We start from the raw sequence: 13015 nt of genomic DNA, 5'->3' as shown, positions 1-13015 counted from the left end.
TATGCAGGCCACCGCGTATTGACATCGGCGAATAAATTTTAGCGAATGCAACGGCCGTTGAAATCGACTTGTTTCTTGCGTGAAAAACGCTCGACAGTAGGAACTTCCAATGTCTGAAGTGCACGGCTATGACGTTGCCAGGGGTATAACGCGATTGGCCTGAAGGCACGCCCCACTCATAAGTCAGTACGCCTATGGCACCCGCTGGCAGCGCCACCTGATTAAACGCAACGCATCAGTTACAAGGAGAACTAGTACATCGAGTGTTTGCCTCGTTCGATGTAGGTGAAGAACTCTGGGAGCAACTCGGCTGGATTATTTGAAACTGCGAACAATCATGTAAATGCACAGGAAGCATGTGGAGATTTCTGACGAGTGTTTGACGGGAATGATAACTTCAGTTGTCGGGTGGAAGGTGGCCTGAATTTAAAAATGATGACAGGAGAGAACAAGTCCACGTGTTTGCGGGATCATGTGCACTGCAACAGTGGGTTCGATAAGTGATTTGAAAAAGGAGAGGCTAAGAATTTTCCTCAAACATAAATTGGGAATTATACGGAGGGAGCCGCCGGCGCTTTAAGCAAAATTATTTTACACCTGCACGTAAGATTAAATTAATGGCTGCTGAAACCATTTCGCCAGCTCCAAGTGTCTTGGCAAAAATATGTTGCCATGTGATGAGAAGCGCATCACTAAATAAATTACATGAAACATTAGCACAGTTAAGAGATTAGCCTTGCTTTACTTCTCGTACTTCTTTTAATTGATTATCAAGCGTAATGCAAGCAGACATCGAAGCCATCAAATGCAAATGCAAGAACGGTGAAAGCATTCGGACAATATGCATTATTTATTGCAAAGATTACGGACCGCTGACTGACTGGATTCCTTACGCTCAAACACTAAGCCCCAAAGCCTAGCATATCAGATGCTGAATGTTGTACAACTTTTGTTTTTCATTTTTCTCTTTTACAGATTGCTGGCGAAACTGCAACAAGTTTCTGTACGGCCCTTGCTTGCGATCTCCCAGACGTAAAAGAGAAGTGACGTGTTATTTTTTTCTTCCAACAAAATCAAAGCGATCAGTCACTATGGCGTCTTTCATGAGGAGTCACTTCAAGTGGTACGGCAGGATCTGCAGATATTCTGGTCTCACAATCGTGAGCGGTCCTCAGAACGCCGACGCGGATGACGACATCAAGCTTTTCTGGAATAAGCTGTACCTAATCTATTCTGTCGCTTGCATCTCTGTGTGCGCCATCTTAGAGATGTCCTACGTTTACCAGATATGGCTTGCCGTGTTCGTACACAGTCATGCTTTCACTACGTCTCTCTACGTCGTTGCCTACGTCATCGGTGCTCTCAAGGTAGTGCTCAACGTCAGTCACACTCTCGTCAAAGCGAGATGCCTGCAAAGCATATTCAAGGAAGCGTCAAAGTACGAGCAGCGAGTCCGGTTCGTAGCGCAGAAGCGACGTCGCAAGCCAACAGTCACTTGGTGCCTGATTCGACCTCTGCTATTTGTAGCTTTTGCTGCGAACGTATGCACTAGTACTTACCTCTCGTTCGAGTTCGTCGACGACCTCGGCTACGGCTTAGCTCTGAGCGTAACCTTGAAGATTGCCAGCGGTGCAGGTAACTTCCTGTTTTACGTGTTCGACATGGTGCCCTTTCTTGTTCTCAGGCCCTGCTGCGAAGTAATCCTGCTATACATTAGGCATGAGCACGATGTTCTCCGGTCCGTCGTGCAAGACACCGGTAACATTGCCTACGAACAGCGGGTGCGCTTGGTGGAAATGGTAAGGATAAACCTCTGTGCCGTCTCGCGCCTCAAGCGTCGCCTGAACCAGGTCTGGGTGTGTTCATTGGGGGCCTCTGGCGCACTCGTCCTGTGCGTCACTTGCATAGGCATCTATTTGACTTTCGTCGAAGAGTTCTCGACGTCGCAGCACCTGCTCACCATAATGTACGGCGCTTCCACGGGCCTCGATTTCCTTGACATCGCCAACCTCAGCGACGCGATGGTGACAGAAGTGAGTGACTGCTATTCCTCCATGTATTTTGAAGATTCCACAAAATTGTTTCATTCATTTATTAAGAGCCTCTGAAGAAGATGCAGTGGCTATATGTAGCGCATATGTCTCTATAGCGTTCGAGACATATGGAAGACACATATGAGGCATATGTGAGACTTATGTGAGACATATGTGAAACATATGGTGAAACATATGTGGGACACATGTCTCACCGAGTCATATGATCGCGAGACTAAAAGCTGCGAAATGAATAGCACCTCTTATAGGAGGCGCGGAAGTGGTTTCCCGCGCGTTTGCCATATAATCACGCAGGAATTCTGAAAAATATATATACAAACAAGCGGTCACAATACTGCATTTCCTGAGCACAGAATTATGTGACTGGGCGTCCAACAGATGGCTCGGTGAGACTAAATGATAAACGGGAAAGGTTTTCGGTACATTTTAACGTACCGGATCTTAATCCCTATTTCACATCGAGCATTTTTCATTAAAAAGAAATCAGGTGTTCCCATGTATATCTTTAACGACTGTACAGTGCTCAATAACTGAAAGCCATAAAGTAACGAACGCCCTTTACGCGTAATTACACATAAACGTCGACGCGCAATGACCTCTGTAGCAGGTTTGTAAGCATCAAGTAGTGTAAAGCGTACATTTGTAACTGAATTAGGCTGCTGTAGCAAATACAGGTAAACCAGGAAACGAAACAGCATGTTGGGGTAGTTTCAGAATTGTCCGCGTTTGGATTTCTGAGCACTACATTACGTCACAGTGCTTCTCACTTCATTTTTTTTTCATATCTTTCAAGGTGCGGAGAATCAGATACACCCTGCAAAAGGTCGCGACCACTGAAAATATGCACTACGTCAACCAGGTATACATGCATCTCGCTCACTTTCGATGAATGCGCGGCTGGAAGCACACATTTTTTTTTTACTAGAATGCGGGAAAGAGTGCGCTCCGGAACAAATAATTAACTAATGATCGCTGGTTCCAGAAAGGTATTGCGAATGTACTACAGACCTGCAAGCGAATGTTATCTGTTTCTTTGTTGGTAGTCACCTGTGCAACTTCCCCATTCACATCAGTTACTGCTACACAGGCCCTCTACGGTGCATCTGGTGAGCGCCGCTGCGCGATCATGTGGTGCACTAGCGATGTAGTTGTTTCTTTTCGTGAATCAAATATTATATATTCGAAATCGGTGCATTGACCTACGCATGAAGCATTGCCAGCCATCAGTCTAGGTAACCTGCTGCAGAAATACAGGGACTTGAAAAGTGTTGCAGTGCTTTATCAAGGGCTCTTCCCTGATAAAAAGACAAATCGCCCCACAGAATGCACGTTTCTTTACGTATCTGCAGCCCTTGTGTATGTCTTTCCCATACAAATTAAAAGAACTGACTGTAAGTACAGCAGTCGTGATAATCATCATTTTCAGCAGTAGTACCATAATTATCAAACTTTATTGCCGATGCAAAGACGAAGACCTTTTCAGCGATCTCTACCTATTCCTGACATAACACTTTCAGTCACGGTGAATTTTGCCAGTTCTCAGTGGTGGCAAGGAAAAGAAAAACTTCGCTCTTTCGTGTGCGAGTAAATTCAATTACCTGCGCACTCAGGGCAGCTCCACTACAATTCAGCACGCTCAGTATTTGGACGGCACTGCCACATTTGAACAATGCTGCTCGTGTGTGCCGCTGGTTTGTGATTTCGTTTTGAAGGCACACTTCTCAAATAGACACTTCAACCATGCTTAAACAACAAAAAAGTTTCAAAGACGCAATCAGTTCAACACCGCGATCATGCGCTTGTGGCTCTACCTCATACTATTCTTTCGCAAACAGTATCTCATCATTAATGCACCAGCCAGACCTGCGCCTTCTTTTCTCTCGCCGTGGAATTGTTCGCCCACGTCTTCACCACAGGGATCCTCTAAAGCGCTTAAAAAGACAGGAACTGACATAGAAACGACAACGCACGTATCTTTCTAGGTCTGAAGCTCTCTTAACCTCACAATATTGTCATGGAGGTATGCAAGGAGGTGTCTTGAGTCCCACGCTTTCCAACCTTGTACTAATTGGTCTCGAGGAACGACTTCCGAACACAGTTAAAATATCAATGTATGCCGACGGCGTCTCCGTCTGGTCATCTGGTGTGACACGACCGCAAGTGCGCGCAAGGCTTCAGAACGCTGCGGCGTTAACTTCAACGTACATAAATGAGCAAAGCCTCAAGATCTCGCAAGAAAAATACGCATTGGCCGAAAGCCAATGAGATCATACGATGTCTCTATCGACGTTCTTATGTCATACCTTAATGTCAGGACGCACCAAATCTTAGGTGTAATCATCGATCGTGACATCTGCTGGAGATATCCTGTGTCCTATCTAAAGAAGCGCCTGACGGATGTTTCTAATGTGTTCAAGTTTCTTGGGGGAAAAGCCTCGGATACGTCAGTACATGCACGCAATGATGCAAATATACAGGACGCTTTTTCTCTGTTATTTGCGATACAGCTTGCATGTGCTGACAAACACCTGTAGAACTAATATCCGTACACTCGAAAACGTCCATGGCCCTGGCACTTAGAGCGTGTCTTGGATAGCTGAAACAATTGCGATTGCCCACGACTTCCCAGACAAGACTCATATAGTCATGGAAGCACTCAGAGCACATGTGAGACACCTTGCTCGAGCCACTGGCCAGATATAGCCTCCCTGCCAGAGGATCGACCCCGTGCCTCCTTTTGTCAGACAATCGTCTCCTATCGTGCATACCTTCCATCGGAGTATACAGCTCCAGCGAGAGTTCTGTTTCCCCCATGGTGCTTGGCTCAAGCAAGTGTTGGACTAATGGTACCAGCAATATGAGAAATAGCACAACTCTCTTCTCCAGCACTCAAGCAGCTTTCACTGTTCTTGTTGTACGAGACATGGAACGAGCATCATCTATATACTGACGCTTCAGCCACGGTGAATGCATCTGCAGGATCGGTGATCTTTCCTGGAAAAGCCTTCGCCGATAAGATTCGACCATCTCACCAGACTTCATCGACTGCCACGGAACTCGCTGCTATTTAGTGTGCACTTTGTGTAATTTCTAATGAACTGCCCTAGAAATGGAGCGTGTTTAGTGACTACGAAGGTTATCTTCATTGTTTGCGACCTGTGTTGCGCCGCAGACACCACGAACAACTAGTTCTAGAAATCAGACTGCTGCTGCACCACCTCGTCGAGCAAAGACAGGACATCACGTTTCAGTCGATTTCAAGCCACTGTGACATAACGGGTACTGAGCATGACGATGCAGCAGCACGATCTGCACACGAGGTGGGCTTGCCAGACTCCATTGTCAAGAAAACACACAGCAGTGAAAATTCGTATTCTCGCAAATGAAGCCATAAGATCTTTATGGAACACACCAAGCTTCAAAAGCACATACGTCTGCACCGACAGGACCCGTCCCTTCGACCTCAACCCCCGTCTGGACACTCTCGACACGATACAACAGTACTTTGCCGACTGTAGCTTGGTGTCGTTTCACAAGATTTTTTGCCTTCCGAGTCGGAATGGACGTGAGCGTGGCTTGCAGTCACTGTGGTGGCGAGGAGACTATAGAACAAGTACTTTGCCAACGTCCTCAATACAGCGCGCACAGGCTGTCGCTGGCGGCCGTGTTGGCACGCCTTGACGACAGGCCTTTTGACTATTACTGACTATTATTTTTCTTTTCTCTCTTTATTTGTTCCCTTTTTCTCCTTCGACATAGACTATTTTGACGATGACTGACTATTATTTTTTCTTTTCTCCCCTTATCTGTTCTTCCCTTTTACCTCTCGGCAAGTGTAGGGTAGCCAACCGAGCACGTCCTTTGTTAACCTCCCTCCCTTTCCCTCTTCGTCTAGCTCTCTCTCTCTCTCTCTATTGGAAAGCCGACATGAACTGTCGTCACACTGAAAGTCGGTCAAGGCTTTGTTGTCCTTTTTACGTGGCAGTGGCCTATTAGAAAGGCTATAATGATCCGGTCGTTTTTTTTTTTTCACGCCTTTATTTTTGTCCCCGCTCTTCTTTCCCTCTTTAGTAACCCTTTCACATCCTCTAGTGCAGGATAGAAAACCGGAGGCTCTAACTCTGGTGAACTTCCCTGCCTCTCACCATTTGCATCTCTCTCTCTCTCTCAACGATATTGAGGACCTCAGTATAGCAGAACAACTATATGGCCCGAATCAGTTTCTTGGTCAAGTTCGCCACAGGTTTTTCCCATATCTCTTTCTCTGCACATGTTCATATTCCCGGCCGACCACAAATCCAGGACCAGCCAACCAGACTGGATGTATTCTCCTCGTGCCAGTACTGCCACTTCTTAGCGCTCACCTCTCATGCATATCGCCTAAAATGCTGGAATGCTCTTCCCACCCTGACTTCGTTCTTTTTGGGTCCCTGCTAACCGATTTCATTTCGTGAAACATCCCCCGCTAGAGGCAACCTCCACATCTTTGCTCTCGTTTTTCACAGCTATTTCTGTTTATCGCGCCCTTCGCACTATCTCGCAGACCCTTGAGGTGTCTTAAATAAATAAATAAAACATAATGTTCCGCTCGTCACTACTTTCTTTATATTGAAGCCCATGACTTTTTCTTTCTTTTCTTTCTTTCTTTTTTGCTAGCAGCGAGGCGCCAAAAAATGTAAGTAAACCGACGTAAGTGGCACCAGGGCCATATATTAGTTCAAACAACCGCCGCTTCTCATTGCTTTGCCGACGATCCGGCAGGCACAAAATACACAGAAGGCTATATGCGCCTACTTGAAAGGCTATATGCGCCTACTTGAGAGACTCCCTCACCCCTTGCGGCCTCTACTGCACCGTTTGAAATTATCGGACAGTTTCCGGTAGGCGGTGCAACTTGACTCCGAAATGCGCTGTTCCTGCGCGGCGAGGGAGTGTTTTGTGTTGAATACTCTTTGCTTGCTCAGTGCGGTGCGTTTATTTTACAGCTGCTCTTTCTGGCGGATTCCTTGGAACCTGGAGAAATGGCTCTATCCGGAGATGGTTTCTTCTCGCTCAGACTACCGCTGCTTGTTTCGGTAAGGAATTGCGCAGCTTCCACATATGGGAAGGTAAAGTGCAAGTGCTCACAGGTCTGGCTTGATGTCCTCAAGCATACTGCTCGAGAATAACCTAGCTTAGAGGGCGATAAACCACTGCGAGCTCGAAAGCAAGCGAACGGTTTCTAGCTCAAGAAACTTCTATCCTCGCTTGCGGCAACAGTGGGTTCATGATCCCGGAATACTTCAGGTCATGTATTTTTGACACTCAAGCTATATCCCAGGAAAAATAAGTTTTTTGAGCCATAGTTTACTATAGGCACATGTTCTTGAAGTGTTCAGATATGACGAACGTGCCCCATGCGTCGAGCTCATGTATGCAGCTTTCTCGTTCTACTTAGCAGAACAAATATAAGTACTACCTAAGCGCTTATTAGGACTTCGCTTTTAGGACATGATTTCCGAAAGTACTACCTGAGCGCGTTTATCAGTACTCTGTACTTTTAGGCCATGATCCCTGAAAATACTAGCTGACCGCTTATCAGGACTATTCCTTTTTAGAACATGATGCCTGAAAGTACTACCTGGTCGCTTATCAGGACTCTACACTGTTTGGTCCTGATCCCAGAAAGTATACTTAATCGCCTATCAGGACTGTGCTCTTTCAGGCCATAATCCCTGGAAGTACTACGTAGCCACTTATCAGCACTGCGCTTCTAAGCCATAATTTCCGAAATTACTACCCGAGTGCGCTCATCAGGACTGTACACTTTTAGACAATGATCGCGGAAAGTACTATCTGAGCGCTTATTAGGACTGTGCCCTTTTAGGCCATGATCCCTGAAAGTACTACCTAGCCGCTTATCAGGACTCTGCTATTTTAAGCCATGATCCCTGATAGCATTACGAAACAGCTTATCAAGGACTGCGCACTTTTAGGCCCTGATCCCTGACATTATACTTAATCGCTTATCAGGACTGTGCCCTTTCAGGCCATAATACCTGAAAGTACTAAATGGGCACTTATTGGGACTGTGCTTTCAGGCCATGATTCCCGAAGGCACTACCTGAGCGCGCTCAACAGGGCTCTGCGCTCTCAGGCTACACGCTGGTGATTGCCGCTGCACGTGCAGTGCACGTCAGGGCGTACGAGGTTAAATCAGTTTGGTGCGCACGACAGGCAAACTATCTCACTGCGGAAAAGAGAAAGTGCGCGAGTGGCCGCGGCAATGGCGTGCTTGCAAGTGTCCGTCATATATGAAGTAATCACGAACCAATCGACAGCTTCTGCTAGTGTCATACCATCATCATCATCAGCCTGGTTACGCCCCACTGCAGGGCAAAGGCCTCTCCCATACTTCTCCAACTACTCCGGTCATGTACTAATTGTGGCCATTTCGTCCCTGCAAACTTCTTAATCTCATCCGCCCACCTAACCTTCTGCCGCCCCCTGCTACGCTTCCCTTCCCTTGGAATCCAGTCCGTAACCCTTAATGACCATCGGTTATCTTCCCTCCTCATTACATGTCCTGCCCTTGCCAATTTTTTTTCTTGATTTCAACTAAGATGTTGTTAACTCGAGTTAGTTCCCTCACCCAATCTGCTCTTTTCTCATCCCTTAACGTTACACCTATCGTTCTCCTTTCCATAGCTCGTTGAGTCATCCTCAACTTAATTAGAACTATTTTTGTAAGCCTCCAGGTTTTTGTCCCGAACGTGAGTACTGGTAAGACACCGCTGTTATACACCTTTGTCTTGGGGGATAACGGCAACCTGCTGTTCATGATCTGAGAATGCCTGCCAAATGCACCCCAGCCCATTCTTATTCTTCTGATAATTTCAGTCTCATGATACGGATCCGCGGTCAATACCTGCCCTAAGTAGATGTATTCCCTTACCACTTCCACTGCCTCACTACCTATCATAAACTGCTGATCTCTTCCGAGACTGTTAAACATTACTTTAGTTTTCTGCAGATTAATTTTTAGACCCACTCTTCTGCTTTGCCTCTCCAGGTCAGTGGCCATGCATTGCAATTGGTCCCCTGAGTTACTAAGCAAGGCAATATCATCAGCGAATCGCAAGTTACTAAGGTATTCTTCATTATTTCTTTTGCGCAAATCTTCCCATTCCAGGTCTCTGAATGCCGCCTGTAAACACGCTGCGAATAGCATTGGAGAGATCGTATGTCTCTGCCTGACGCCTTTCTTTATTGGGATTTTGTTGCTTTCTTCATGGTGGAATAGGGTGGCTGTGGAGCTGCTATAGATATCTTTCAGTATATCTACATACGGCTCGTCTACACCCTGATTTCATAAGGCCTCCATAACTGCTGAGGTTTCGACAGAATCAAACGCTTTCTCGTAATCAATGAAATATATATATAAGGGTTGGTTATATTCCGCACATTTCTTTATCACCTGAATGATAGTGTGAATATGGTCTATTGTTGAGTAGCCTTTACGGAATCCTGCCTGGTCCTTTGGTTGACGGAAGTCTAAGGTGTTCCTGATTCAATTTGCAATTACCTTAGTAAATACTTTGTAGGCAATGGACAGTAAGCTGATCGGTCTATAATTTTTAAAGTCTTTGGCGTCCCATTTCTTATGGCTTAGGATTAGGTTAGCGTTCTTACAAGTTCCGGTACGCTCGAAGTCATCAGGCATTGCATATACAGGGTGGCCAGTTTTTCTAGAGTAACCTGCCCACGATCCTTCAGCAGATCTGCTATTACCTCATTCTCCCTAGCTGCCTTCCCCCTTTGCATAGATCCCAAGGCTTTCTTTACTTTTTGCGGCGTTACTTGTGGGATTTTAAATTCCTCTACAATAATCTCTCTTCCATTATCGTCGTGGGTGCCACTGGTACTGCATAAATCTCTATAGAACTGCTCAGCCACTTGAACTATCTCATCCATATTAGTAATGATATTGCCGGCTTTGGCTCTTAACGCATACATCTAATTCCTGCCTATTCCTAGTTTCTTCTTGACTGCTTTTAGGCTTCCTCCATGCCTCAGAGCATGTTCAATTTTATCCATATTATACTTCCTTATTTCAGCCGTCTTACACTTGTAGATTAACTTCGAAAGTTGTGCCAGTTCTATTCTAGCTGCAGGGTTAGAGGCTTTCATACATTGGCGTTTCTTGATGAGATCTTTCATCTCCTGCAATAGCTTACTGGTATCTTGTCTAATGGAGTTAGCACCGACTTCAATTGCACACTCCTTAATGATGCCCATAAGATTGTCGCTCATTGTTTCAACACTAAGTTCCTCTTCCTGAGTTAAAGCCAAATACCTGTTCTGTAGCTTGATCCGGAATTCCTCTATTTCCCCTCTTACCGCTAACTCATTGATCGGCTTCTTATGTGCCAGTTTCTTCTGTTCCCTCCTCAAGACTAGGGTAATTCGAGTTCTTACCGTCCTATAGTCAGTGCAGCGCACCTTGGCGAGCACGTCCACATCTTGTATGATGCCAGGGTTAGCGCACCAGTATAAGGTGTATTTCATTTCTAGTCTCGCCATTCGGGCTCCTCCACGTCCACTTTCCGCTATCCCGCTTGCGGAAGAAGGCATTCCTTATCGACATATTATTCTGTTCTGCAAAGTCTACTAATAGCTCTCCCCTGATATTCCTAGTGCCTATGCCATATTCCCACACTGACTTCTCTCCGGCCTGCTTCTTGCCTACCTTGGCATTGAGGTCGCCCATCAGTATAGTGTATTTTGTTGTGACTTTACCCATCACCAATTCCACGTCTTCATAGAAGGTTTCGACTTTCTGGTCCTCATGACTAGATGTAGGGGCGTAGACCTGTACGACCTTCAATTTGTACCTCTTATTAAGTATCACAACAACACCTGCCGCCCTCTCGTTGATGCTGTAGAATTCCTGTATGTTACCATCATAATCATCATCAGCCTGGAAACGCCCACTGCAGGGCAAAGGCCTCTCCCATACTTCTCTAACAACCCCGGTCTTGTACTTATTGTGGCCATGTCGTCCCTGCAAACTTCTTAATCTCATCCGCCCACCTAACTTCCTGCTGCCCCCTGCTACACTTCCCTTCCCTTGGAATCCACTCTGTAACCCTTAATGACTAACGGTTATCTTCCCTCCTCATTACATGTCCTGCCCACGGCCATTTTTTTTCTTTATTTCCCCTAACATGTTACCAGCAATATTCTTATTAATGAGGAATCCGACTCCTAGTTCTCGTCTCTCCTCTAAGCCCCGGTAGCAGAGGACGTGCTCGCTTTTTAGCACTGTATATGCTTGTTTTGTCCTCCTAACGTCACTGAGCCCTATTATAACCCATTTACTTGCCCTCTAATTCCTCCATTAGCACTGCTAGACTCGTCTCACTTGATAACGTTCTAGCGTTAAACGTTGCCCGGCTCAGATTCCAATGGCGGCCTGTCCGGATCCAGGGATTCTTAGCACCCTCTGCTGCGTCACAGGTCAGACCGCCACCGTGGTCAGTTGCTTCGCAGCTGCTGGGGTCTTAGGGCCAGGCTTTGATTGTTGTATACATAAGGGAGATTGAGGCCAAGTACTGCACCAGGGCGGCCAGTGCTGCTCTGGTGAGGGAGTGCTTTACCTGTTCTGGTCACCGGGATCAGGCCGCACTCCAGGCCTGTTTATGCAATTTTATCAACACGCGGATTTATTTTTTATAATCCGGTGGAAAAAAATGCGCAGCACCGGGATTCGAACCCCGGACCTCTTGCACGCGAGGCGGATGTTGTACCTCTACGCCACCGTTGGCCTCATTCAAGGAACATAACATGACATGAACAAGTCATAACAAGGAAGAGAAAAAATTTGGAGAGGACACACGGTGGTTTTTTTTCAATAGCAGTTAATAATTATTAGGTTTTACGTGCCAAAACCACTTTCTGATTATCAGTCAGGCCGTAGTGGAGGACTCCGGAAATTTCGACCACCTGGGGTTCTTTGACGTGCCCTAGCTACCAGCCCCCGTTATCGTAAGGGTGAACTTGGCGTTCTAGCTATGTCTAAATGGTAATATTATGAATATATGAACTACAGACATACGTGTATATGCTAGGCATCTGTAAACAAAGATATCCCCAGCTAGGCGTATTGGCGTTCTAGTTAAAATCGTGCCGAACTGCTACAGCGATGTTCTTGGGAAGCTGGGAATATTTCGCAGTACATTTTGAGCTTACATATATCAAAGGCGCTGCTAGACTCGTTATTTCTGAAGACGTTTCTATATTACTCGCCTTGCAACGTGTGCCATGAAATGAAAACTGAAATTTAGTTAGACAATATTTTTTTGCCACACGGGGACGTTGTGATTTCTCGTGTAAGTAATTATTCTCTACCGCAATGATCTTTCAAAACGTAAAACAGTGCTATGTGTCTCAGCAAAATTTTAAAGGAACATGTCCTATCTAAAACGAGAAAGAAAGAACAGTACAGTTATTTTAATATGACATCTTTTGTTTCAATTTGCAGCTTGCAGGGGCAGTCATCACGTACACCGTGATTCTCGTTCAAACCAGCGAAAGTGTGAAGAAATGATCGTCGAGCTTGCAAAGAATGCACGATTTTTACATTGTGCACGTCTTACCGGAGAGGCGTCTAATCAGAGAACAGCAAGCTGCGTCGCTGACGACATCACGCTGCTTCTTCTGTCAAAGTTCACCGAACTTTTGTCTTCGACCTTTGTTGACTGAGTGAGGAATAAACGCAGGATTTTGAGCCAGCGCCGCAATGGTGAAAATCGCATCTTCATGCGCGACACTGCATTTTAGTTTGTGAAGATTGAAGGCAGATACAAGGCCGAGAATTCAAGCGGAATAAATGGACACCGACGGGAACTGTGGAGCTAGGCTCTCAGACGACACTTCTGGCGCTACCAGACCAATGTTAGCATAATTCAGTCTCAATAAAC

General features: G+C 45.9%; 1 protein-coding gene across 2 annotated transcripts; it reads left to right on the top strand.

The window, feature by feature from the left end:
* Window positions 1-1470: 1470 nt before the first annotated feature.
* Window positions 1471-12777, top strand: LOC139050458 (uncharacterized). Of its 2 annotated transcripts, XM_070526867.1 has the most exons (4): window positions 1471-2033; window positions 2848-2913; window positions 7040-7129; window positions 12577-12777. In XM_070526867.1, the coding sequence occupies exons 1-4, from the start codon at window positions 1662-1664 to the stop codon at window positions 12640-12642; spliced, it is 594 nt and encodes a 197-aa protein (XP_070382968.1). In that variant the 5' UTR covers window positions 1471-1661; the 3' UTR covers window positions 12643-12777. The 2 variants fall into 2 exon arrangements, with proteins under 2 accessions (XP_070382968.1, XP_070382969.1); XM_070526868.1 differs by lacking the exon at window positions 2848-2913.
* The last annotated feature ends 238 nt before the right edge of the window (window positions 12778-13015 follow it).

This window comes from Dermacentor albipictus, chromosome 10 (genome assembly GCF_038994185.2).
Source record: "Dermacentor albipictus isolate Rhodes 1998 colony chromosome 10, USDA_Dalb.pri_finalv2, whole genome shotgun sequence".
Taxonomy (NCBI): Eukaryota; Metazoa; Arthropoda; class Arachnida; order Ixodida; family Ixodidae; genus Dermacentor; species Dermacentor albipictus.
This window is presented reverse-complemented; position numbering and strand designations above follow the sequence as displayed.

What these genes read in the sequence shown, in the direction of transcription:
- LOC139050458 (XM_070526867.1), top strand. Translation starts at nt 1,662, where the DNA reads ATGGTGCCCTTTCTTGTTCTCAGGCCCTGCTGCGAAGTAATCCTGCTA. An exon ending in GCGACGCGATGGTGACAGAA is followed by an intron (nt 2,034 to 2,847) that starts GTGAGTGACTGC and finishes ATATCTTTCAAG; the next exon opens with GTGCGGAGAATCAGATACAC. An exon ending in GACTACCGCTGCTTGTTTCG is followed by an intron (nt 7,130 to 12,576) that starts GTAAGGAATTGC and finishes TTCAATTTGCAG; the next exon opens with CTTGCAGGGGCAGTCATCAC.